At 47.9% G+C, this 27,591-nt stretch overlaps 1 protein-coding gene across 5 annotated transcripts in view; it reads left to right on the top strand.

Annotated features, from left to right (window-relative positions):
- The window catches only part of LOC119976254 (solute carrier organic anion transporter family member 2A1-like), a 346,040-nt gene that overhangs the window by 267,855 nt on the left and 50,594 nt on the right, over nt 1-27,591 (top strand). For all 5 annotated transcript variants that reach the window (XR_005462888.1, XR_005462887.1, XR_005462889.1 and 2 more), the window contains one exon: nt 3,586-3,745. Coding sequence is in view for 2 of the 5 variants with exons in the window: in XM_038816619.1 (XP_038672547.1) it covers nt 3,586-3,745 (160 nt within the window). In the remaining 3 variants the exon portion in view is untranslated. The remainder of the gene's footprint in view (nt 1-3,585; nt 3,746-27,591) is intronic.

The following is a 27,591-nucleotide window of genomic DNA, read 5'->3' as shown; positions in this document are numbered from 1 at the left end:
GTACTTAGCCCAAGTACAAAAGGAGAAGGAACGTCAAAGAGATATTGGCAGATAGTCCACAAAACTCAACCGACGGAATTCTCCGTTGCTGAGACTAAGTGTTGCCACTGAAATGAAAATGAAAATCGCTTATTGTCACGAGTAGGCTTCAATGAAGTTACTGTGAAAAGCCCCTAGTCGCCACATTCCGGCGCCTGTCCGGGGAGGCTGGTACGGGAAGACTGGGCAGGATTTGCAGAGTCCTACGAATCTGGTGCCGCACCTGGACAAATTCAGCAAACATTAAGGGTCTAATCAAGCATTCTTGTCAGGACCTGCTGGTTATTGGGTGGGCCTATTGGGTGTCGCCCGCCCCCAACCACAGCTAGGGCCTCAGGTGCCAACCAGCGATGAGTACACCAACACAGACACGAGCCATAGACCCGAGAACCAGGACACCCCAGAGCTCGAGTCCGAGGATGGCACGGATTTTCCATCATAGCTGTACCTGCAGCTTTAAAACTTCCTACGGAAGAAGACATGGACATACCTGCGACCACCATGACAGACACTATTGGAGCTACTGGACGCAGACATCCTCGGCAGAGGGAACTGTAGTGACATGTACGAACGACTGTTAGAGAGGGCCGACACTGAACTGGAAGTGACGAGGAAATAAGAGGAAGACTTGGGTTTTGAAATAGCTTAGGGATTCTGGAACGAAGCACTACACAGGGTCAACACCACCTCCACATGCACGAAGCTCAACCTAACACAGCTAAAAGTGGTACATAGAGCCCACTTGACCAGAACCTGAATGAGCAGGTGCTTCCCGGAGGTGGAGAATAGATGTGAACGGTGCCAAGGAGGCCCGGCCAACCACGCCCACATGTTCTGGTCAGACTAGCTGGGCACTGGACAGCCTTCTTCGAGGCAATATCCAAAGTGGTGGGGATGAGGGTGGAGCCATGCCGAAAGTGGCGGTCTTAGAACATAGAACAGTACAGCACAGAACAGGCCCTTCGGCCCTCGATGTTGTGCCGAGCAATGATCACCCTACTTTAAACCCATGTAACCCGTATACCCGTAACCCAACAATCCCCCCATTAACCTTACACTATGGGCAATTTAGCATGGCCAATCCACCTAACCCGCACATCTTTGGACTGTGGGAGGAAACCGGAGCACCCGGAGGAAACCCACGCACACACAGGGAGGACGTGCAGACTCCACACAGACAGTGACCCAGCCGGGAATCGAACCTGGGACCCTGGAGCTGTGAAGCATTGATGCTAACCACCATGCTACCGTGAGGCCTAAAACTTCAGGGTATCAGACCAGCCAGATCTGATCATGGGGAGGAGGGTGGACGGCCTTTCCTTTGCCTCCCTGATCGTCCACCATAGAATCCTGCTTGACTGGCAATCAGCAGTACCACCTAAGCTGCAGACTGGCTGTCCGACCTATCGGAATGTCTCCAAATAGAGAAAATCAAATTCGCCATCCGTGGGTTGGAAGATGGCTTCTTCAAAACATGGGAGCCATTCACCCGACTGTACCGGGACCTGTTTGTGGCCAACACATAAATGAATAAGCAGCCAGAAGCCAGGGCTAACTAGCCAGGACAAGATAAGAGAAAGGAAAGTGATTTAGGACCCGGAGGTGGGGCACAAGATCACGTAGCCAAACCCAACAGGAAGGAAACGGGGGCAGCAGTGGGGTAGGGGTTAGGGAGGGAATGGGGGTTAAAGAGCAAAAAAAAGGGTAGCCAGAAGGGGGAAGAGATAAGAGAACAGAAATGGGGGGAGGGGAGAGCACGGGGAACACAACGGCAGCAACAACCACAGCACAGTGAGAGAAAGTAATGAAAAACGGGAAGGAGAAACGAGCAATAGCCGATGCCGAGGCAACTCCACTGAAAAATGTAAATACCATTAGGGGCCCCCTGCACCCCAGTTTGATGTTCTGTAAAATGAAAGAGAAAATAGAAGAGAGGGGAGGAAACATATCTCCACAAATCCTTTGTGTTTTGCTTTGCTATATATATATATATATATATATATATATATAAAATACATATGTATATACACCTGTGTTTATATCATGTACAAAACCCAATTAAAAACATTTGAAAACAAAGATTTGACAAGTTCCTTCGACCACTCTCTGAATCTGTCTATATCCCTTTGTAGACAGTTTGTGCCATTTTCACCACACATTTTTGATTCATTCACAAACTTGGAATAGTACATTCACTCACTTGGTCCAAGTCAGGAGATAATATACAATGACTGTTTATATATACAATAGCTTAGTTCATCACCAGAAAGTATTAAATATCAAGGTCCAGGGACTGAGTCCAACCTTCAGTAGACCATGGATCAGCAGCAATACCTTGTACATATCTTCCCACATCATCCTGTACATATGTTACAAATAATTGTGGCCCCAGCACGGATCCCTGTGGCACTTCACTGGTTGCCATTCTGAAAGCACCCCTCTTATATAAACTCTTCTATCAGTTAGCCAATCCTCTATCGATGTTAATAAACTATCCCCATCTTATCAAGTAGCCTTTGATTAAGTAACTTATCGAAAACCTTTTATATTATATCGACTGGTCCCATTGATCTATCCTGCTCATAATGATAATAATCTTTATTGTCACAAGTAGGCTTACATTAACACATTAACATATGAAGTTACTTTGAAAGAACCCGAGGCGCCACATTCCATCGCCTGTTCGGATACAGAGAGGGAGAATTCAGAATGTCCAAATTACCTAATTCACCTAACAGCGCATCTTTCGGGACCTGTGGGAGGAAACTGGAGCACCCGGACGAAACCTACATAGACATGGGGAGAACGTGCAGACTCCACACAGACAGTGACCCAAGCTGGGAATTGAACCTGGGACCCTGGCGCTGTGAAGCAACAGTGCTAATCACTGTGCTACCGTGTTGCCCACTAACACCTCAAAGAATTCTAATAAGTCTGTCTGGCATGATTTCCCTTTCAAGAAATCAGCTGACTCTGCTTGGTTATATTATATATTTCTAAATGCTCTGCTATTACATCTTTTATAACGGACACTAATATTTTCCCAATGACAGATGTTAAGCGAACTGACCTGTATTCTGTCTCTCCCTTTTTTTAATAAAGCTGTAACATTGACAGTTTTCCAATCCTCTAGGACTTTTCCAGGATTTATGGACTTTTAGAACATAGAACAGTACAGCACAGAACAGGCCCTACGGCCCTCAATGTTGTGCCGAGCCATGATCACCCTACTCAAACCCACGTATCCACCCTATACCCGTAACCCAACAACCCCCCCCTTAACCTTACTTTTATTAGGACACTACGGGCAATTTAGCATGGCCAATCCACCTAACCCGAAGATTACTACCAGTGCATCCAATATCTCTGTAGCTACTTCCTTTAATATCTCAGAATGCAACCTATCAGGTTCAGGGGACTTCTTTTCACCGAGTTAATATGTCACAAACTTGTGTTGTTGAGTGCACTGAGGTTTGTTTTATTTGAAGTGAGGTACAATTGAATTGCCAGATTTAACATTCTTGTGTAATTTCTGGACCTTCACAGATCTTCTTCGTTCTCTCTGAAGGCTGACTGTAATGCCCATTGCTTCTGCTTTGATTACACATACAACCCAGTGTGTGGAGTTGACGGCATAGAATATATGTCACCGTGTCAAGCCGGCTGCACTGATTCTGTTTTCCATCATTCCACAAGGATGATTTTGGTAAGTGTAACTGAGGTTAATCAAAAACAATGTCAGATGGATTCATTTAATGTTTCCCTGCCTTTCGAAACACTGGCAGTGCAAAGGATCTGGTCCTCAGCTGAGATAGATTCTTAATCGGTAAGGGAATCAAGGCTTACTGGGAAAGGGCAGGAATGTGGATCTGAGTAATGTCAGATCAGCCATACAAAGAACAAAGAAAAATTACAACACAGGAACAGGCCTTTAGAACCCTCCAAGCCTGTGCTGATCCAGATCCTCTATCTAAAACTGTCGCCTATTTTCTAAGAATCTGTATCCCTCTGCTCCCTGTCCATTCATGTATCTGTCTAGATACATCTTAAATGACGTTATCATGCCTGTCTCTACCACCTCCGCCGGCAATACGTTCCAGGCATCCACCACCCTCTGCGTAAAGAACTTTCCACGCATATCTCCCTTAAACTTTTCCCCTCTCAGCTTGAACTCCTGACTCTTAGTAATTGAGTCCCCCCACTCTGATTGATTGATTGAACATACAGTGCAGAAGGAGGCCATTCGGCCCATTGAGTCTGCACCGACCCACTTAAGCCACCCTATCTCCGTAACTCAATAACCTCCCCTCACCTTTTTTTTTTATTACTAAGGGCAATTTATCATGGCTGATCCACCTAACCTGCACGTCTTTGGACTGTGGGAGGAAACTGGAGCACCCGGAGGAAACCCACGCAGACACGGGGAGAACGTGCAGACTCCACTCAGACAGTGACCCAGCAGGAAATCGAACCTGGGACCCTGGCGCTGTGAAGCCACAGTGCTATTCACTTGTGCTACCGTGCTGAAAAAGCTTCTTGCTATCCACCCTGTCTATACCTCTCATGATTTTGTAGACCTCAATGAGTTCCCCCCTCAACGTCCGTCTTTCTAATGAAAATAATCCTAATCTACTCAACCTCTCCTCATAGCTAGCGCCCTCCATACCAGGCAACATCCTGATGAACCTCCTCTGCAACTTCTCCAAAGCATCCACATCCTTTTGGTAATGTGGCGACCGTCATCCTATTCAATAGCGGAGCAGGCACAAGGGGCTGAATGTATGTCTTTTGGCTGAATGTCCAGTTCTTTTGGGGTCCAAAACCGCTTGCAGCACCCCAGATGTGGTGTCACCAGTACCTTGTACAGTTGCAGCAAGATTTCCCATCACTTTACTCCAATCCCCTTGAAACAAGGGCCAACATTCCATTTGCCTTGCTGATTACCTACTGCACATGTCTGCTACTTTTCTGTGTTTCGTGCACAAGTCCCCCAAGTCACTTTGTGCTGCAGCTTTCCGGAGCCTTTCTCCAATTAAATAATGCTCTGTTCTTTTGCTTTTCCCTTCCAAAATGAGCACTTCACATTTAGCCACATTGTACTCCATTTGCCAACGTTTTGTCCACTCACTTAACCGATCAATATCTCTTTGCAAACTGTTTCTATCCTCTCACAACTTGCCTTCCCACCAATTTTTGTGCTGTCTGTAAGTTTCGCTACAGTACATTTTCTTACTTCCTCCAAGTCATTGATAAATATTGTAAACAGCGGTCCGAGCACTGCTTCCTGTGGAACCCCAGTGTCTACAGATTTTGTGATGGTGCTTCAATCCTGAAGGTTCTGCAATGAAGATTCTCTCTTGAATGATCCATGGTGGAGGGTCTGTGACCAAGGTGACTTTTACTTTTTTTGAAAACATAGACAGACAGACTGACAGGATCTCTCATTAGTTCTAACAACAAGAAAAAAATACATATTAAACACAAGTTGAATTAAGAACATAAGAACATAAGAACTAGGAGCAGGAGTAGGCCATCTGGCCCCTCGAGCCTGCTCCGCCATTCAATTAGATCATGGCTGATCTTTTGTGGACTCAGCTCCACTTTCCGGCCCGAACACCATAACCCTTAATCCCTTTATTCTTCAAAGAACTATCTATCTTTACCTTAAAAACATGTAATGAAGGAGCCTCAACTGCTTCACTGGGCAAGGAATTCCATAGATTCACAACCCTTTGGGTGAAGAAGTTCCTCCTAAACTCAGTCCTAAATCTATTTCCCCTTATTTTGAGGCTATGCCCCCTAGTTCTGCTGTCACCCGCCAGTGGAAACAACCTGCCCGCATCTATCCTATCTATTCCCTTCATAATTTTAAATGTTTCTATAAGATCCCCCCTCATCCTTCTAAATTCCAACGAGTACAGTCCCAGTCTACTCAACCTCTCCTCATAATCCAACCCCTTCAGCTCTGGGATTAACCTAGTGAATCTCCTCTGCACACCCTCCAGTGCCAGTACGTCCTTTCTCAAGTAAGGAGACCAAAACTGAACACAATACTCCAGGTGTGGCCGCACTAACACCTTATACAATTGCAACATAACCTCCCTAGTCTTAAACTCCATCCCTCTAGCAATGAAGGACAAAATTCCATTTGCCTTCTTAATCACCTGTTGCACTTGTAAACCAACCTTCTGTGACTCATGCACTAGCACACCCAAGTCTCTCTGAACAGCGGCATGCTTTAATATTTTATCGTTTAAATAATAATCCCGTTTGCTGTTATTCCTACCAAAATGGATAACCTCACATTTGTCAACATTGTATTCCATCTGCCAGACCCGAGCCCATTCACTTAACCTATCCAAATCCCTCTGCAGACTTCCAGTATCCTCTGCACTTTTCGCTTTACCACTCATCTTAGTGTCATCTGCAAACTTGGACACATTGCCCTTGGTCCCCAACTCCAAATCATCTATGTAAATTGTGAACAATTGTGGGCCCAACACGGATCCCTGAGGGACACCACTAGCTACTGATTGCCAACCAGAGAAACACCCATTTATCCCAACTCTTTGCTTTCTATTAATTAACCAATCCTCTATCCATGCTACTACTTTACCCTTAATGCCATGCATCTTTATCTTATGCAGCAACCTTTTGTGTGGCACCTTGTCAAAGGCTTTCTGGAAATCCAGATATACCACATCCATCGGCTCCCCGTTATCTACTGCACTGGTAATGTCCTCAAAACATTCCACTAAATTAGTTAGGCATGACCTGCCTTTAACGAACCCATGCTGCGTCTGCCCAATGGGACAATTTCTATCCAGATGCCTCGCAATTTCTTCCGTGATGATAGATTCCAGCATCTTCCCTATTACCGAAGTTAAACTCACTGGCCTATAATTTCCTGCTTTCTGCCTACCTCCTTTTTTAAACAGTGGCGTCACGTTTGCTAATTTCCAATCCACCGGGACCACCCCAGAGTCTAGTGAATTTCGGTAAATTATCACTAGTGCATCTGCAATTTCCCTAGCCATCTCTTTTAGCACTCTGGGATGCATTCCATCAGGGCCAGGAGACTTGTCTACCTTTAGCCCCATTAGCTTGCCCATCACTCCCTCCTTAGTGATAACAATCCTCTCAAGGTCCTCACCTGTCATAGCCTCATTTCTATCAGTCGCTGGCATGTTATTTGTGTCTTCCACTGTGAAGACCGACCCAAAAAACCTGTTCAGTTCCTCAGCCATTTCCTCATTTCCCATTATTAAAACTCCCTTCTCATCCTCTAAAGGACCAATATTTACCTTAGCCACTCTTTTTTGTCTTATATATTTGTAAAAACTTTTACTGTCTGTTTTTATATTCTGAGCAAGTTTACTCTCATACTCTATCTTACTCTTCTTTATAGCTTTTTTAGTAGCTTTCTGTTGCCCCCTAAAGATTTCCCAGTCCTCTAATCTCCCAGCAATCTTTGCCACTTTATATGCTTTTTCCTTCAATTTGATACTCTCCCTTATTTCCTTAGATATCCACGGTCGATTTTCCCTCTTTCTTCCGTCCTTCCTTTTTGTTGGTATAAACCTTTGCTGAGCACTGTGAAAAATCGCTTGGAAGGTTCTCCACTGTTCCTCAACTGTTCCACCATAAAGTCTTAGCTCCCAGTCTACCTTAGCTAGTTCTTCTCTCATCCCCTTGTAATCTCCTTTGTTTAAACACAAAACACTAGTATTTGATTTTACTTTCTCACCCTCCATCTGTATTTTAAATTCCACCATATTGTGATCGCTCCTTCCGAGAGGATCCCTAACTATGAGATCATGAATCAATCCTGTCTCATTACACAGGACAAGATCTAGGACCGCTTGTTCCCTCGTAGGTTCCATTACATACTGTTCTAGGAAACTATCGCAGATACATTCTATAAACTCCTCCTCAAGGTTGCCTTGACCGATCTGGTTAAACCAATCGACATGTAGATTAAAATCCCCCATGATAACTGCTGTACCATTTCTACATGCATCAGTTATTTCTTTGTTTATTGCCTACCCCACCATATCGTTACTATTTGGTGGCCGATAGACTACTCCTATCAGTGAGTTTTTCGCCTTACTATTCCTGATTTCCACCCAAATGGATTCAACCTTATCCTCCATAGCACCGATGTCATCCCTTACTATTGCCCGGATGTCATCCTTAAATAACAGAGCAACACCACCTCCCTTACCATCCACTCTGTCCTTCCGAATAGTTTGATACCCTCGGATATTTAACTCCCAGTCGTGACCATCCTTTAACCATGTTTCAGTAATGGCCACTAAATCATAGTCATTTACGATGATTTGTGCCATCAACTCATTTATTTTATTCCGAATACTACGAGCATTCAGGTAAAGTACACTTATGTTGGGTTTTTTATCTCTGTTTTGAATCTTAACATCTCCAGTTTTATTCCTTTTGTTATTACTGGGCCTATTCACTGAGCTCCCCTCAGTCACTGTACCTTGCACTGTCGCCCTTTTAGATTTTTGACTATGTCTTCTCTGCCTTGCTCTTTTCCCCTTACTTCCTTTTGCTTCTGTCCCTGTTTTACTACCTTCCAACTTCCTGCATCGGTTCCCATCCCCCTGCCACATTAGTTTAAACCCTCCCCAACAGCTCTAGAAAACATCCCCCTAGGACATCGGTTCCAGTCCTGCCCAGGTGCAGACCGTCCGGTTTGTACTGGTCCCACCTCCCCCAGAACCGGTCCCAATGCCCCAGGAATTTGAATCCCTCCCTCTTGCACCATCTCTCGAGCCACGCATTCATCCTATCTATCCTGACATTCCTACTCTGGCTAGCTCGTGGCACTGGTAGCAATCCTGAGATTACTACCTTTGAGGTCCTACCTCTTAGTTTAACTCCTAACTCCCTGAATTCCGCTTGTAGGACCTCATCCCGTTTTTTACCTATATCGTTGGTGCCTATGTGCACCACGACAGCTGGCTGTTCACCCTCCCCCCCGAGAATGTCCTGCAGCCGCTCCGAGACATCCTTGACCCTTGCACCAGGGAGGCAACATACCATCTTGGAGTCTCGATTGCGTCCACAGAACCGCCTGTCTATTCCCCTTCTGATACAATACTCATTTATTCCCTGCTTAGGCGCGGCACGGTGTCATAGTGATTAACACTGCTGCCACACAGCGCCAGGGACCCGGGTTCAATTCCAGCCTTGGGTCACTGTCTGTGTGGAGTTTGTACCTTCTCCCTATGTCTGCGTGGGTTTCCTCTGGGTGCTCTGGTTTCCTCCTGCAGTCCAAAGATGTGCGCGTCAGGTGGATTGGCCATGATAAATTGTCCTTAGCTTCCAGGGTCGTGCATGTTAGGTTATGGGGTTACAGGGATAAGGCAGGGAGGATGGGTGAGTGGACCTGGGTAGGGTGCAGTTGGTTGGTGCAGACTCGATGGGCCAAATGGCCCCCTGCACTATAGGGATTCTATTCTATTCTTATCTATTATATTTTTAGCTTCACAAATATGTACATGCAAAAATGCAAGGATGGCATGGAGGCATAGTGGTTATCGCTGCTGCCTCACCTGACCAGGGACCCAGGCTCCATTCCAACCTTGGAGGACTGTCTGTGTCGAGTTTTCACTTTCTCCCCATGTCTTTGACAAGGTACCACATGGTTCTTCTGGGTGCTCTGGTTCCTCCCACAGTCCAATGATGGGCAGGTTAGATGGACTGGCCACGCTAAATTGTCCCTTAACGTCCAAAAATGTGGGATCATGGGATTACGAGGAAACTAGGGTGGTGAAGTGAGCCTAGGTAGGGTGTGCTTTCAGAGGGTCAGTGCAGACTTGATGGGCCAAATGGCCGCCTCCTATACTGTAGAATTCAATGATTCGTAAGCAATGAAACAGCTTTTAAGGTTATCACAAGTGCCTTTAAACACACAAATTGACTGTGGTCACATACATTCTCCACTCTGAATGTCTATGGATTTTTCCTGAAATTTGCTCCAAATGATTCTTACATCGAGAGCCGACTTTTCTCACTGAATTCTGACTGGTGATTTTAAATTCTGCTTTCAAAAAGCCACGTTTTCAAATCTCCTTTTAAACAATGCTCTTTCTCTCCGTAGTTTGGATTTAACGATTCACCCCAGGTTTTCCAAACTGCGCTTTCAAACAAACCTTCCCCTCCATAATATGCAATCCAGCATCCAGGTTTTACAACACACCCTTCTGGATTTCTGCTTGACTGTTGCACCAATTGTTCACAATTGCTTTAACAATTGATTGCCAGACTGTATTAAGATGGTATCAAACTTTTCTCCTTTTCTATTTTAATTCTAGTTCCAACAAATATCTCTTTAACCAGAACATTTCATCTGCTTTTCCTTTGAATTCCCCTGAACTAAACTTTGGTCTCTATTTTCTTAACTTCAGTCTTCTTTAGACATTCTTTCTGCCCCAATTCCCTGGTTATCTGGACTGAATCTGTTTCCTTGGGACTTCTGTCTCCCTTGTCCTTGTAAGGGGAAGAGTAGACAGCAAAGAGATGATGATCGCAAAGGGACAGGTGGTCTGAGGTGCATTTGTTTTAATGCGAGAAGTGTAGCAGCTAAGGCAGATGAACTTAGGGCTTGGATTAGTACCTGGGAATATGATGTTATTAGTATTACTGAGACTTGGTTGAGGGATGGGCAAGACTGGCAACTAAATATCCCAGGGTATAGATGCTTCAGGAGGGATAAAGAGGGAGGTAAAAGGGGTGGAGGAGTTGCATTACTGGTCAGAGATGATATCACAGCTGTGATTAAGGAGGGCACGATGGAGGAGTCGAGCACTGAGGCAATATGGATAGAGCGAAGTAATAGGAAGGGTGCAGTAACATTGTTGGGACTTTACTACAGGCCTCCCAAAAGCGAGCGTGAAGTAGAGGTACAAATATGTAGACAGATTATAGAACAATGTAGGAGCAATAGGGTGGTTGTGATGGGAGATTTTAACTTCCCCAACATTGAATGGGACTCATGTAGTGTTGGAGGCGTAGATGGAGCAGAATTTGTAAGGAGCATCCAGGAGAGATTTTTAGAGCAGTATGTAAATAGTCCAACTCGGGAAGGGGCCATACTGGACCTGCACGTCCTCCCCGTGTGTGCGTGGGTTTTCTCCGGGTGCTCCGGTTTCCTCCCACAGTCCAAAGATGTGCGGGTTAGGTGGATTGGCCATGCTAAATTGCCCGTAGTGTAAGGTTAATGGGGGGATTGTTGGGTTACGGGTATACGGGTTGCGTGGGTTTAAGTAGGGTGATCATTGCTCGGCACAACATCGAGGGCCGAAGGGCCTGTTCTGTGCTGTACTGTTCTATGTTCTATGTTCTATATTCTCTATGGTATTGGGGAATGATCCCGGCCAGGTGGTTGACGTTTCAGTCGGCGATTACTTTGGGAATAGCGATCACAATTCCATTAGTTTTAGAATACTCATGGACAAAGACGAGAGTGGTCCTAAAGGAGAGTGCTAAATTGAGGAAAGGCCAACGATAACAAAATTCGGCAGGAGCTCGGGAATGTGGATTGGGAGCAGCTGTTTAAGGGTAAATCCACATTTGAAATGTGGGAGTCTTTTAAGGAAAGGTTGATTAGAGTGCAGGACAGACATGTTCCTGTGAAAATGAGAGATAGAAATGGCAAGATTAGGGAACCATGGGTGACGGGTGGAATTGTGAGACTAGCTAAGATGAAAAAGGAAGCATACATAAGATCGAGGCGACTCAAAACTAATGAAGCATTGTAGGAATATCGGGAAAGTAGGACAAATCTCAAATGTGCAATAAAGAGGGCTAAAAGGGGTCATGAAATATCTTTGGCTAACAGGGTTAAGGAAAATCCAGAATTTTTATTCGTATATAAGTAGCAAGAGGGTAACTAGAGAAAGGATTGGCCCACTCGAGGACAAAAGAGGGAATTTATGCGTCGAGTCAGAGGAAATGAGCGAGCTTCTTAATGAGTACTTTGCATCGGTATTCACCAAGGAGAGGGACATGATGGATGTTGAGGCTAGGGATGGATGTTTAAATACTCTAGGTCATGTCGGCATAAGGAAGGGGGAAGTTTTGGGTATTCTAAAAGGCATTAAGGTGGACAAGTCCCCAGGACCGGATGGGATCTATCCCAGGTTACTGATGGAAGTGAGGGACGAAATAGCTGGGGCCTTAACAGATATCTTTGCAGCATCCTTGAGCACGGGTGAGGTCCCGGAGGACTGGAGAATTGCTAATGTTGTCCCTTTGTTTAAGAAGGGTAGCAGGGATAATCCAGGGAATTATAGACCTGTGAGCTTGACGTCAGTGGTAGGCAAACTGTCGGAGAAGATACTGAGGGATAGGATCTATTCACATTTGGAAGAAAATAGACTTATCAGTGATAGGCAGCATGGTTTTGTGCAGGGAAGGTCATGTCTTACAAACCTAATAGAATTCTTTGAGGAAGTGACAAAGTTAATTGATGAGGGAAGGGCTGTATATGTCATATACATGGACTTCAGTAAAGCATTTGATAAAGTTTCCCATGGCAGGTTGATGGAAAAAGTGAAGTCATATGGGGTTCAGGGTGTACTAGCTGGATGGATAAAGAACTGGCTGGGCAACAGGAGACAGAGAGTATTAGTGGAAGGGTGTATTTCAAAATGGAGAACAGTGACCAGTGGTGTTCCACAGGGATCCGTGCTGGGACCACTGTTGTTTGTGATATACATAAATGATCTGGACGAAGGTATAAGTGGTCTGATGAGCAAGTTTGCAGATGATACTAAGGTTGGTGGAGTTGCAGATAGCGAGGAGGACTGTCAGAGAATACAGCAAAATATAGATAGATTGGAGAGTTGAGCAGAGAAATGACAGATGGAGTTCAATCCAGGCAAATGCGAGGTGATGCATTTTGGAAGATCTAACTCAAGAGCAGACTATATGGTCAATGGAAGAGTCCTGGGGAAAATTGATGTACAGAGAGATCTGGGAGTTCAGGTCCATTGTACCCTGAAGGTGGCAACGTAGGTCAAGAAGACATACAGCATGCTTACCTTCATCGGACGGGGTATTGAGTACAAGAGTCGGCAGGTCATGTTACAGTTGTATCGGGCTTTGGTTAGGCCACATTTGGAATACTGCGTGCAGTTCTGGTCGTCACATTACCAGAAGGATGTGGATGCTTTAGAGAGGGTGCAGAGGAGTTTTACCAGGATGTTGCCTGGTATGGAGGGTGTTAGCTATGAAGAAAGGTTGAGTAGATTAGGATTGTTTTCTTTGGAAAGACGGAGGTTGAGGGGAGACCTGATTGAGGTCTACAAAATTATGAGAGGTATGGACAGGGTGGATAGCAACAAGCTTTTTCCAAGAGTTGGGGTGTCAATTACAAGGCGTCACGATTTCAAGGTGAGAGGGGAAAAGTTTAAGGGAGATGTGCGTGGAAAGCTTTTTATGCAGAGGGTGGTGGGTGCCTGGAATGCTTTGCCAGCGGAGGTGGTAGAGGCGGGTACGATAGCATCATTTAAGATGCATCTGGACAGATATATGAACGGGTGGGGAACAAAGAGAAGTAGACCTTGGAAAATAGGCAACAGGTTTAGATAAAGGATCTGAATTGGCACAGGCTGGGAGGGCCGAAGGGCCTGTTCCTGCGCTGTAATTTTCTTTGTTCTTTGTTGTTCTTCTCCTCTCCAGCATGTCTTTTCCTGGCAGCATTAAGAGATGTTTATTCCCCTAGTGTCCTATCTTCAACTGCAAACAAATTCAGCTCGAACTAAATTTAAAAAGCATTTCTACCTTCAAAGGGTCCAAGTTGCTAAGCAATGACAAAATGCTTCTGCCATTTATTTAGTTTTTAACGCCGTAGCCTTCTCTATGAACAGTTGGAACTGACCCTCCCCGCACACATGTGAAAAACTTTGTCCAGCTTCAAACATCGATAGATTTCCCCTTCCTTATGCAGGAACATTAAATTAAACCCACTTAAAACTATATCTTATTTCTAATATTTACCAATATAAATCCCTTCAAACCATCTTTGTTTTCCTCACCACTGTATTACTTTTTACATATATACTGGTGACACCCTCCTCTACCTCACCACCAAGCTTATCGACTCTTCCAATGTTGCTAAATTATCAGATTATTTATTGAACACCTTATCCAACATCCTATGATCACAAAATTCCTCCACTTAAATACTGGGAAGAATTACATCTTTGTTTTCCATTCCATTCCGAGCTTTTTTCCTGCGTTACGGACTCCATCCTTCTCTCCGGCATTTGTCTGAGGTTCAATCAGCCTGTTTGCAAACGTGATGCCATATTTGACCCAGGATAACCTCCTGACCATTTATTTACACCATCAGTGAAGGGCCTATTTCCACCTCAATAACTTTGTCTGATTTCACCCTGCCTCAGTTCATTTGTTCCTGAAATCTTCTTCCAGGCTTTGTTACCTGTAGACTTACATATTTCATGCGCTTACAGCTGTGACCAAAACATTGCACTTGTCCTAACTTGCATCAACTGCCGTTCGCCCATCATCCCTGTTCTCGCTGACCTACATTTGATCCCAGTGACGTAACCCCTCGATTTTAACATTTTCACCCTCCTAATCAAATCCCTCACCTCTCCCTAAGTCTGTCCCCAAGTCTTACAACCCTCAGAGATCTGCACTCTTCTAATTCATCTCTTGAGCATCCCTGATTTTAATCGCTCCACCATTGGTGTCCGTGCCTTCAGCTGCCTGGATCCTCGCCTCTGGAATTCCTTTCTTGAATTCTCCACCTCTTTTGTCCTTTGAGTCATAGAGCCATAGTGAATACCGCCCAGTCCATCACACGAACCTGCCTCCCATCCATTGATTCCATCTACACCTCCCGCTGCCAGGGGAAAGCAGGCAGCATAATCAAGGATCCCTCCCACCCGGCTTACTCACTTTTCCAACTTCTTCCATCGGGCAGGAGATTCAGAAGTCTGAGAACACGCACGAACAGACTCAAAAACAGCTTCTTCCCCACTGTCACCAGACTCCTAAATGACCCTCTTATGGACTGACCTCATTAACAGCGCCGGCCCTAGGGTTGCTGGCGTCTCGGGCAAGCTGAACTTCGGCGCCTTTGGGGGGGAGGGGCGGGGCCGGGGAGGAGCGGGGGGGCGGACCCGAGGGGGGGGCGGGGGGTGGACCCGCGGGGGGGGGGGGGGGGAGCGGACACGAGGGGGGGCGGGGGGGCGGACCCGAGGGGGGGCGGTGGGGGGCGGACCCGAGGGGGGGCCGGACCCGAGGGCGGGGCAGGGGGGCGGACCCGAGGGGGGGGCGGGGGGCGGACCCGAGGGGGGGGCGGACCCGAGGGGGGGGCGGACCCGAGGGGGGGGGCGGACCCGAGGGGGGGGGGCGGGCGGGGGGAGCGGACCGAGGGGGGGGGGTGGGGGGCGGACCCGGGGGGGGCGGACCCACGGGGGGGCGGACCCGAGGGGGGGCGGACCCGAGGGGGGGCGGGGGGGCGGACCCGAGGGGGGGCGGGGGGGGCGGACCCGAGGGCGGGGCGGGGGCGGACCCGAGGGGGGGCGGGGGGGGCGGACCCGAGGGGAGGGCGGACCGAGGGGGGTGGCGGGGGGAGCGGACCGAGGGGGCGGCGGGGGGAGCGGACCGAGGGGGGGGGCGGGTGGAGCGGACCGAGCGGGGGGGGCGGACCGAGCGGGGGGGCGGACCGAGGGGGCGGACTGGGGGAGGGCGGCCACCGCGCATGCGCTGGTTGGCACCGGCCCAACTACGCATGCGCGGGACCCGAGTCTTTGGCGCCCCCTAGCACATGGCGCCCCGGGCGACTGCCCGAGTTGCCGGTGCCTTGAGCCGGCCCTGCTCATTAACACTACACCCACGTATGCTTCATCCGATGCCAATGCTTATGTAGTTACATTGTATATATTGTGTTGCCCTATTATGTATTCTCATGTATTTTCTTGAATTCTGTTTAATTCCCTTTTCTTCCCATGTACTGAATGATCTGTTGAGCTGCTTGCAGAAAAATACTTTTCACTGTACCTCGATATACGTGACAATAAACAAATCCAATCCATAGATGTTTACAGCATGGAAACAGGCCCTATCGGCCCAGCTTGTCCCTGCTACCCAGTTTCTATCACTGATCTGGCATTTGGCCCGTATCCCTCTATACCCACCGTGTCCATGTAACTGTCTAACTGTTTTTTAAAAGAAAAAAATTTACCCACCTCTACCACTGTCACTGGCAGCTTGTTCCAGATGCTCATCGCCGTCTGTGTGAAAAGATTTCCCTCTGGTCTCTTTTGCATCTCTGCCCTCTCACCTTAAACCTATACCCTCTAGTTCTAGACTTCTCTACCTTTGGGAAAGGATTTTGACTATCTACCTTATCTATGCTCCTCATTATTTTATGACCTCTATAAGAACACCTCTAAGCGTTCAACACTCCAGGGAAAAAATTCCCAGCCTATCCAACCTCTCCTTATAACTCAGACAATCAAGTCCTGGTAGCATCCTCGTAAATCTCTTCTGCACTCTTTCTAGTTTAACAATATCCTTCCCATAATAGGGTGACCAGAACTGAACATAGTATTCCATGTGTGGTCTTACACAAAGAACAATGAAAAGTACAGCACAGGAACAGGCCCTTCGGCCCTCCAAGCCTGTGCCGACCATGCTGCCCGTCGAAACTAAAATCTTTTACACTTCCGGAGTCCGTATCACTCTATTCCCATCCTATTCATGTATTTGTCAAGATGCCCCTTAAACGTCACTATCGTCCCTGCTTCCACCACCTCCTCCGGCAGTGAGTTCCAGGCACCCACTACCCTCTGTGTAAAAAAACTTGCCTCGTACATCTCCTCTAAACCTTGCCCCTCGCACCTTAAACCTATGCCCCCTAGTAATTGACCCCTCGACCTTGGGAAAAAAATCTCTGACTATCCATTCGTCTATGCCCCTCATAATTTTGTAGACCTCTATCAGGTCGCCCCTCAACCTCCTTCGTTCCAGTGAGAAAAAAACAAGTTTATTCAACCAAGACAACTTCAACAGGACATCCCAACTCCTGTATTCAATATTCTGATCAATAAAACCTAGCATGCTGAATTCCTTCTTCACCACCCTGTCCATGTGCGACTCCACCTTCAAGGAGCTATGAACCTGTACCCGTGGATCTCTTTGCTCTGTAACTCTCCCCAACTCCCTACCAGTAGGTCCTCACCTGACTTGATCTACCAAAATGTATCACCTCACATTTATCCAAATTAAACTCCATCTGCCATTCTTCGGCCCACTGGCCCAATTGGTTAAGATCCTGTTGCAATATTCTATAACCTTGTTCACTATCAACTATGTGACCAATCTTGATGTCATCTGCAAACTTACTAACCATGCCTCCTACGTTCTCATCCAAATCATTAATATATATGATGCGGAGATGCCGCCATTGGACTGGTTTGCAGATGACATCAAGATTGGTGGCATAGTTGATAGTGAACAAGGTTATAGAAGATTACAACAGGATCTTAACCAATTGGGCCAGTGGGCTGAAGAATGGCAGATGGAGTTTAATTTGGATAAATGTGAGGTGATACATTTTAGTAGATCAAATCACGGCAGGACCTACTCAGTTACTGGTAGGGACTTGGGGAGAGTTACAGAACAAAGATCTACGGTACAGGTTCCTTGAAGGTGGAGTCGCACATGGACAGGGTGGTGAAGAAGGAATTCAGCATGCTAGGTTTTATTGATCAGAATATTGAATACAGGAGTTGGGGCGTCCTGTTGAAGTTGTCTTGGTTGAATACACTCGGTTTGTTATCACTGGAACGAAGGAGGTTGAGGGAGCGACCTGATAGAGGTCTACAAAATTATGAGGGGCATAGACGAATGGATAGTCAGAGACCTTTTCCCAGGGTTGAGGGGTCAATTACCAGGGGGAATAGGTTTAAGGTGCGAGGGGCAAGGTTTAGAGGAGATGTACGAGGCAAGTTTTTTTACAGAGGGTAGTGGTTGCCTGGAACTCACTGCCGGAGGAGGTGGTGGAAGCAGGGACGATAATGACGTTTAAGGGGCATCTTGACAAATACATGAATAGGATGGGAATAGAGGGATACGGACTCCGGAAGCGTAAAAGATTTTAGTTTCGACGGGCAGCATGATTGGTACAGGCTTGGAGGGCCGAAGGGCCTGTTCCTGTGCTGTACTTTTCATTGTTCTTTGTTCTTTGTGTAAGACCATACATGGAATACTATGTTCAGTTCTGGTCACCCTATTATAGGAAGGATATTGTTAAACTAGAAAGAGTGCAGAAGAGATTTACGAGGATGCTACCAGGACTTGATTGTCTGAGTTATAAGGAGAGGTTGGATAGGCTGGGAATGTTTTCCCTGGAGTGTTGAAGGCTTAGAGGTGTTCTTATAGCGGTCTATAAAATAATGATGAGCATAGATCAGGTAGATAGTCAACATCTTTTCCCAAAGGTAGAGAAGTCTAGAACTAGAGGGCATAGGTTTAAGGTGAGAGGGCAGAGATGCAAAAGAGACCAGAGGGAAATCTTTTCACACAGAGGGTGATGAGCATCTGGAACAAGCTGCCAGTGGCAGTGGTAGAGGTGGGTAAATTTTTTTCTTTTAAAAAACAGTTAGACAGTTACATGGACACGGTGGGTATAGAGGGATATGGGCCAAATGCCAGATCAGTGATAGAAACTGGGTAGCAGGGACAAGCTGGGCCGAAGGGCCTGTTTCCATGCTGTAAACATCTATGACTCTATAACTCAAAGGACGAAAGAGGTGGAGAATTCAAGAAAGGAATTCCAGAGGCGAGGATCCAGGCAGCTGAAGGCACGGACACCAATGGTGGAGCGATTAAAATCAGGGAAGTCTTACAGCACCAGGGTAAAGTCCAACAGGTTTGTTTCGAATCACTAGCTTTCAGAGCACGCAAATTCAAAATATCATCTTGCATCTTTAACTTTGTCTATATATATATATGTTACTGGAACCCACCTCTTCATTCCCCTGAGGAAGGAGCTGTGCTCCGAAAGCTAGTGATTTGAAACAAACCTGTTGGACTTTAACCTGGTGTTGTAAGATTAATCTATATAACAAATAACAGTGGACCCAGCACAGATCCCTGAGGCACACCGCTGGTCACAGGCCTCCAGTTTGATAAACAACCCTCCACAGCCACCCTTTGGCTTTGGTCGTCAAGCCAATTTTGTATCCATTTGGCTACCTTGCCCTAGATCCCGTGAGATTTAACCTTTTGCAACAACCTGCCATGCGGTACCTTGTCAAAGGCCTTGCTAAAGTCCATGTTGACAACATCGACCACACAGTCCTCATCTACTTCTTGGTTACCCCTTCAAAAAATTCAATTAAATTCGTGACTGACTCCTTCCAAAGCCATGCTGACTTTCCCTAATTAGCCCTTGCCTGTCTAAATGCCTGTAGATCCTGTTCCTCAGAATACCTTCTAACAATTTCCCCACTACAGAAGTAAGACTAATCGGTCTGTAATTCCCAGTCTTATCCCTGCAGCCCTTCTTAAACAAGGGCACAACATTTGCTACCCTTAATTGTAAGGCACCTCTCCTGTGGCTGTCGATGGTTCAGATATCTCAGCTAGGACGCCGGCAATGTCCTCCCTAACCTCCCGCAACATCCTAGAATAAATTTCATCAGGACCCTGAAATTTATCTATCTTAATGCGGTTAATATCTCCAGCACCTCCTTCTCTGTAATATGTACACTCCTCAAGACATCACCTTTTATTTCCCAAATTCCCCTAACATTTGCAGGGGCTGTTTCGCACAGGGCTAAATCGCTGGCTTTGAAAGCAGACCAAGGCAGGTCAGCAGCACGGTGCGATTCCCGTATCAGCCTCCCGAACAGGCACTGGAATATGGCAACTAGGGGCTTTTCACAGTAACTTCATTTGAAGCCTACTTGTGACAATAAGAGGGCAGCAGAGCAGAGCTACTGATCAGCTGTTCTGGGGAAATTTGCATACGTGCAGTGCGGTCAGCCTAAGTTGAAGGTGAACCTGCGAAGAAGACCCAAGGAGTTTGAGTAAAGGCAAGCAACCAGCAGAGGGCAGCAGAGCAGAGCTACTGATCAGCTGTTCTGGGGAAATTTGCATACGTGCAGTGCGGTCAGCCTAAGTTGAAGGTGAACCTGCGAAGAAGACCCAAGGAGTTTGAGTAAAGGCAAGCAACCAGCAGAGGGCAGCAGAGCAGAGCTACTGATCAGCTGTTCTGGGGAAATTTGCATACGTGCAGTGCGGTCAGCCTAAGTTGAAGGTGGTTTGTGGAGGGGCTGTTGGCAAGTGACAGTTAAACCCGAAACACTTTGTGAGTGTTTCCCACCCTACCTCCTCCTCGAACCAACCCCCCCACCCCACGGTGGTTGGGAAGCGGGAGCAGGGGCCTGTCGTGAAGGTGAGTGAGTGCCTTTAAGTTTGCTTACCTTTCAGCGGGATCAGGGTTTGAGGTAATATCAGGTAAGCTCTTCCTTTCTTTTTCTTTTTCTTGTTTTTTTTAATCTAGAGGGGATGTCAGGGAAGGCAGTACAATGCTCCTCCTGCAGAATGTTTGAGGTGAGGGACGCCGTCAGTGTCCCTGCTGATTTCATCTGTGGGAAGTGCACCCAACTCCAGCTCCTCAAAAACCGTGTTAGGGACCTGGAGCTTGAGCTGGATGAACTTCGGATCATTCGGGAGGCAGAGGGGGTCATAGATAGGAGCTTCAGGGAAGTAGTTACACCAAAGACTGGAGATAGATGGGTAACTGTAAGAGGGACTGGGAAGAAGCAGTCAGTGCAGGGACCCCCTGCGGTCGTTCCCCTGAGTAACAAGTATACCGTTTTGGATACTTGTGGGGGGGACGACTTACCAGGGGTAAGCCATGGGGTACGGGCCTCTGGCACGGAGTCTGTCCCTGTTGCTCAGAAGGGAAGGGGGGAAAGGAGTAGAACATTAGTAATTGGGGACTCAATAGTCAGGGGCACAGATAGGAGATTTTGTGGGAGCGAGAGAGACTCACGTTTGGTATGTTGCCTCCCAGGTGCAAGGGTACGTGATGTCTCGGATCGTGTTTTCCGGGTCCTTAAGGGGGAGGGGGAGCAGCCCCAAGTCGTAGTCCACATTGGCACTAACGACATAGGTAGGAAAGGGGACAAGGATGTCAGGCAGGCCTTTAGGGAGCTAGGATGGAAGCTCAGAGCGAGAACAAACAGAGTTGTTATCTCTGGGTTGTTGCCCGTGCCACGTGATAGTGAGATGAGGAATAGGGAGAGACAGCAATTAAACACGTGGCTACAGGGATGGTGCAGGCGGGAGGGATTCAGATTTCTGGATAACTGGGGCTCTTTCTGGGGAAGGTGGGACCTCTATAGACAGGATGGTCTACATCTGAACCTGAGGGGCACCAATATCCTGGGGGGGAGATTTGTTAGTACTCTTTGGGGGGGTTTAAACTAATTCAGCAGGGGCATGGGAACCTGGATTGTAGTTTTGGGGTGCGAGAGATTGAGAGTAGAGAGGTCAGGAGCACAGTTTTGACTTCGCAGGAGGGCGGCAGTGTTCAGGTCTGTGGTTTGAAGTGTGTCTATTTCAATGCCAGGAGTATACGAAATAAGGTAGGGGAACTGGCAGCATGGGTAGGTACCTGGGACTTCGATGTTGTGGCCATTTCAGAGACATGGATAGAGCAGGGACAGGAATGGTTGTTGCAGGTTCCGGGGTTTAGGTGCTTTAGTAAGGTCAGAGAAGGGGGCAAAAGAGGGGGAGGTGTGGCGCTGCTAGTCAAGGACAGTATTACGGTGGTAGAAAGGATGCAAGATGGGGACTCTTCTTCCGAGGTAGTATGGGCTGAGGTTAGAAACAGGAAAGGAGAGGTCACCCTGTTGGGAGTTTTCTATAGGCCACCTAATAGTTCTAGAGATGTAGAGGAAAGGATGGCGAAGATGATTCTGGAAAAGAGCGAAAGTAACAGGGTAGTTGTTATGGGAGACTTTAACTTTCCTAATATTGACTGGAAAAGATATAGTTCGAGTATATTGGATGGGTCGTTCTTTGTACAATGTGTGCAGGAGGGTTTTCTGACACAATATGTTGACAGGCCAACAAGAGGAGAGGCCACTTTGGATTTGGTTTTGGGTAATGAACCAGGCCAGGTGTTAGATCTGGAGGTAGGTGAACACTTTGGAGACAGTGACCACAATTCGGTGACCTTTACGTTAGTGATGGAAAGGGATAAGTATACCCCGCAGAGCAAGAGTTATAGCTGGGGGAAGGGCAATTATGATGCCATTAGACATGACTTAGGATGTGTTGGTTGGAGAAGTAGGCTGCAAGGGTTGGGCACACTGGATATGTGGAGCTTGTTCAAGGAACAGCTATTGCATGTTCTTGATAAGTACGTACCAGTCAGGCAGGGAGGAAGGGGTCGAGCGAGGGAACCGTGGTTTACCAAAGAAGTGGAATCTCATGTTAAGAGGAAGAAGGAGGCCTATGTGAAGATGAGGCGTGAAGTTTCAGTTGGGGCGCTTGATAGTTACAAGGAAGCGAGGAAGGATCTAAAGAGAGAGCTGAGACGAGCAAGGAGGGGACATGAGAAGTCTTTGGCAGGTAGGATCAAGGAAAACCCAAAAGCTTTCTATAGGTATGTCAGGAATAAAAGAATGACTAGGGTAAGAGTAGGGCCAGTCAAGGACAGTGGTGGGAAGTTGTGTGTGGAGGCTGAGGAGATAAGCGAGATACTAAATGAATACTTTTCGTCAGTATTCAGTCAAGAAAAAGATAATATTGTGGAGGAGAATGCTGAGACCCAGGCTATTAGAATAGATGGCATTGAGGTGCGTAGGGAAGAAGTGTTGGCAATTCTGGACAAGGTGAAAATAGATAAGTCCCCGGGGCCGGATGGGATTTATCCTAGGATTCTCTGGGAAGCCAGGGAAGAGATTGCTGAGCCTTTGGCTTTGATTTTTAGGTCATCATTAGCTACAGGAATAGTGCCAGAGGACTGGAGGATAGCAAATGTGGTCCCTTTGTTCAAGAAGGGGAGTAGAGATAACCCCGGTAACTATAGGCCGGTGAGCCTAACGTCTGTGGTGGGTAAAGTCTTGGAGAGGATTATAAAAGATACGATTTATAATCATCTAGATAGGAATAATATGATTAGGGATAGTCAGCATGGTTTTGTGAAGGGTAGGTCATGCCTCACAAACCTTATCGAGTTCTTTGAGAAGGTGACTGAACAGGTAGACGAGGGTAGAGCAGTTGATGTGGTGTATATGGATTTCAGTAAAGCGTTTGATAAGGTTCCCCACGGTCGGCTATTGCAGAAAATACGGAGGCTGGGGATTGAGGGTGATTTAGAGATGTGGATCAGAAATTGGCTAGTTGAAAGAAGACAGAGAGTGGTAGTTGATGGGAAATGTTCAGAATGGAGTTCAGTTACGAGTGGCGTACCACAAGGATCTGTTCTGGGGCCGTTGCTGTTTGTCATTTTTATAAATGACCTAGAGGAGGGCGCAGAAGGATGGGTGAGTAAATTTGCAGACGACACTAAAGTCGGTGGAGTTGTAGACAGTGCGGAAGGATGTTGCAGGTTACAGAGGGACATAGATAAGCTGCAGAGCTGGGCTGAGAGGTGGCAAATGGAGTTTAATGTGGAGAAGTGTGAGGTGATTCACTTTGGAAAGAATAACAGGAATGCGGAATATTTGGCTAATGGTAAAATTCTTGGTAGTGTGGATGAGCAGAGGGATCTCGGTGTCCATGTACATAGATCCCTGAAAGTTGCCACCCAGGTTGATAGGGTTGTGAAGAAGGCCTATGGTGTGTTGGCCTTTATTGGTAGAGGGATTGAGTTCCGGAGCCATGAGGTCATGATGCAGCTGTACCAAACTCTGGTACGGCCGCATTTGGAGTATTGCGTACAGTTCTGGTCGCCTCATTATAGGAAGGACGTGGAAGCTTTGGAACGGGTGCAGAGGAGATTTACCAGGATGTTGCCTGGTATGGAGGGAAAATCTTATGAGGAAAGACTGATGGACTTGAGGTTGTTTTCGTTAGAGAGAAGAAGGTTAAGAGGTGACTTAATAGAGGCATACAAAATGATCAGAGGGTTAGATAGGGTGGACAGCGAGAGCCTTCTCCCGCGGATGGAGGTGGCTAGCACGAGGGGACATAGCCTTAAATTGAGGGGTAATAGATATAGGACAGAGGTCAGAGGTGGGTTTTTTACGCAAAGAGTGGTGAGGCCGTGGAATGCCCTACCTGCAACAGTAGTGAACTCGCCAACATTGAGGGCATTTAAAAATTTATTGGATAAGCATATGGATGATAAGGGCATAGTGTAGTTAGATGGCCTTTAGTTTTTTTTTCCATGTCGGTGCAACATCGAGGGCCGAAGGGCCTGTACTGCGCTGTATCGTTCTATGTTCTATGTTCTATGTTCATTCATTTCCTTTCATTTTCACATTTGTGCCTTTCTTAACAGTAAATACTGATGAGAAATATTCATTTAGGACCTCTGCCATCCCTTGTGGATCTGCACATAGATGACCTTGATAAGAAGCCCAACCCTCTCCCCAGTCACCTTTTTACTCTTTACCCTGTAGTATTCTTTGGATTCTCCTTTGCCTTATCTGCCAAGACAATCTCATGCCCCCTTTTTTCCCTCCTGATTTCTCTCTTAACTATATTCCAACAAGCCCTTTACTCTTCAAGGGATCCACTTGATCCCAGATGCCGATGCATGTCATCTGCCTCCTTCTTCCTTTTGACCATGTCCTCAATATCCCGAGTCAACCTGGGTTCCCTCCTTCTACCAGCCTTACCCTTCACTCTAAGTGGAATGTGCTCACCCTGAACCCGAGTTAACACCTTTTTGAAAGACTCCCACTTACCAGCTGTCCCGTTGTCTGCAAATAGGCACCCCAATCAACATTTGAACGTTCCCGCCTAATACCATCGAAATTTAAAACCACCCTCTTTGAAAATGCTGACAATCTACCTTATGTAGCTCAGTAATAGATTTTGCTCCTATTTAGTGCCTTTGGACCTTTTATTATTTTAAAGGCACTAAATAAATGTAAGTGTTGTTGTCATGCTTTCATCCCTAATGTATTTTAACCCTGCATCCCTTATATTGAAAATATCTCGGGCGGGATTTTCCGACCCCCCCGGCGGGCCGGAGAATCACCAGGGGGGCGGCTTAAATCCTGCCCGGCTGCCCGCGATATTCTCCGGCACTCCCCAAAAAAAATCCCATCGACGTGAATCGCGCCTCGGAGAATGTCGAGCACCGGCACAATGCAGCGGGCCCCGGGGCCGCCCCAATTCTCCGGGAGGAAGATGGGCTGAAGTCCAAAATTAAACCACCTATTTAATGGCATCAACCAGTCGTGCTGATTTACGCCGGGAATCGCAGAGATAGGGGTTGGTGTGTGGCAGCCGCCGGAGAAGTGACGGCACGGCCGCAGGTGGTCGGGGGGGGGGTCGCAGGAGATGTTAGAGTGTGTGTGCCAGGGGGAAGGGACTGGGGGGGGGGGGGGAGGGTCTGGGGGGAAGGGCCTGGGGGGAGGGGCTGGTAGGGGGGAGGGACGAGGGAAGGGGTTGGGGCAGGGGCTTGTGGGGGAGGGGCTGGGAGGGAGGAGGGTTTGGGGAGGGTGCATACTGGGGAGGAGACGGGGGATGGGTGTTGGGGTGAGTGATGGAGAGGGTGCGTGCCGCGAGGGTGACTACTATGATTTCCACCACAAAATGTATTGAGGGCATTGCAAAACTAATGTGTTTTACTCCGATCTTTGAATTAAAAATAAAAGACCCTGTGCGGGATGAAAAAGGGGCCCCCTGAAAAGACGCAAATTCTCCAGCCCGGAATGGGCTAGCAGCGGCGTGACGTCATTCGCAGCACAAAAGGCGACCCCCGGAGACCCGTCAAAATGGCCGCCCGCCGCAAAGCGCACAGGTTCCAGGACCGGGACATCGAGGCGCAGAGGAGGGAGGCCCTCTACCCCGGACACGGCCGCACGGTTGCTCCACGCCTCAGCCGGCGCCTGTGGAGGGAGGTAGCAGAGGCCGTCAGTGCCGTGGTAGTAACACCAAGGACAGGCACTCAATGCCATAATAAGGTCAATTACCTAGTCAGGGCAGCAGGGTGAGTATCCCCCCCCCCGCCCCCCCCCCCCACACCTCCGATGTGCGGCACAGCCCTAGGTGCAACTGACAAGGCTGCACCCACCCACGCAGGCTGCAGTGGCAGGATGGGTTGTGAACCTCTGCCAATATACACACAACCGCTGGTCTGCATGTATATGTCTGCCTAACACTGTTTCCCTTTATCCCTGCCACCCACCCGCCCGCACCCCCCACAGGAGAAGCGCTCAGACAACAACACGGAGCGTGAGAGGACCACTCACCGTTCATGAAGAGAGGGCCCTGGAATTTGCAGGCGGACCCGATGATCGGGAGGTTACAGATACAGAGGTCAGGGCCGCAACCCCAAGTGAGACCAACATGGCCTTCCCCCTTTGCCCTTCCACCATATCCCCCTTCCACCATATCCCCCTTCACCCATAACCCCCTTCACCCATATACCCTTCCCCCATATCTCCCTTCCCCCATATCCCCCTTCCCCATATCCCCTTCCCCCATATACCCCTTTCCCCATATCCCCCATATCTCCCTTGCCCCATATCCCCATTGACGCATATCCCCCTTTCCCCCATATCCCACTTTACCCATATCCCCCTTGCCCCCGATCACCGCCCGTGTGTCTAACCATGGATGCTGTATTGTGTATTGCAGGACCAAACGTCGAGGCACCTGTCTGCGCGGATGCCGACCGCCCCCAGGACGATCCAGGGCTGCCACGAGCCAGGGACAGACCCGGCCCATCATGCATACCACGTCCCCAGGACGATCTAGGGCTGCCAGGGATAGACCCGGAGCACCAGGGAGACGAGGTCCCCATCTCATGCGAGTGCGGCGTCGCCGGGGGGGCAGCCACAGCAACAGGCCCCTGTTGCAGCCGACCCAGGACATCCCTACCCAGGACACACCTACCCAGGACACACCTACCCAGGACACTGACGCACAGGACAACTGATGCACACGACCGTGACACACAGGGGAAGGGTGGACAAGAACCACCACTCCAGGGGACCATGGACTTTGGGTCGGATGAAGAGCACGACACTACGCCACTGCTATATCCTACACCCTCCACCATCGCAGAGACACTCACCTCGGTTGGGCACTTAGCGATGAGGCATCTGGTACACTAACTGGTGCGCACAACACAGCCGTCCCGATACAGCAGGTGGGAGGGGCCGGGGTGGTTGGAGGGCATCATGGTGCGAGCAACCATCTGCCGCCCAGACGGGTCCCGGGTTACCTCACCCACCAACAGACCCGATGCAGTCGCAGACCAAACGACAATCGAAGGGGGTGACAGTCGGCTTGCGGCAGCTGCAGACGAAGGTGGAGGAGTCCACCCACGTGCAGGAGCCGGGA

The sequence above is a fragment of the Scyliorhinus canicula genome, chromosome 13, assembly GCF_902713615.1.
Source record: "Scyliorhinus canicula chromosome 13, sScyCan1.1, whole genome shotgun sequence".
NCBI lineage: Eukaryota > Metazoa > Chordata > Chondrichthyes > Carcharhiniformes > Scyliorhinidae > Scyliorhinus > Scyliorhinus canicula.
Note: the sequence above shows the minus strand (reverse complement) of the source record. Positions and strands in the feature narration are given on the sequence as shown.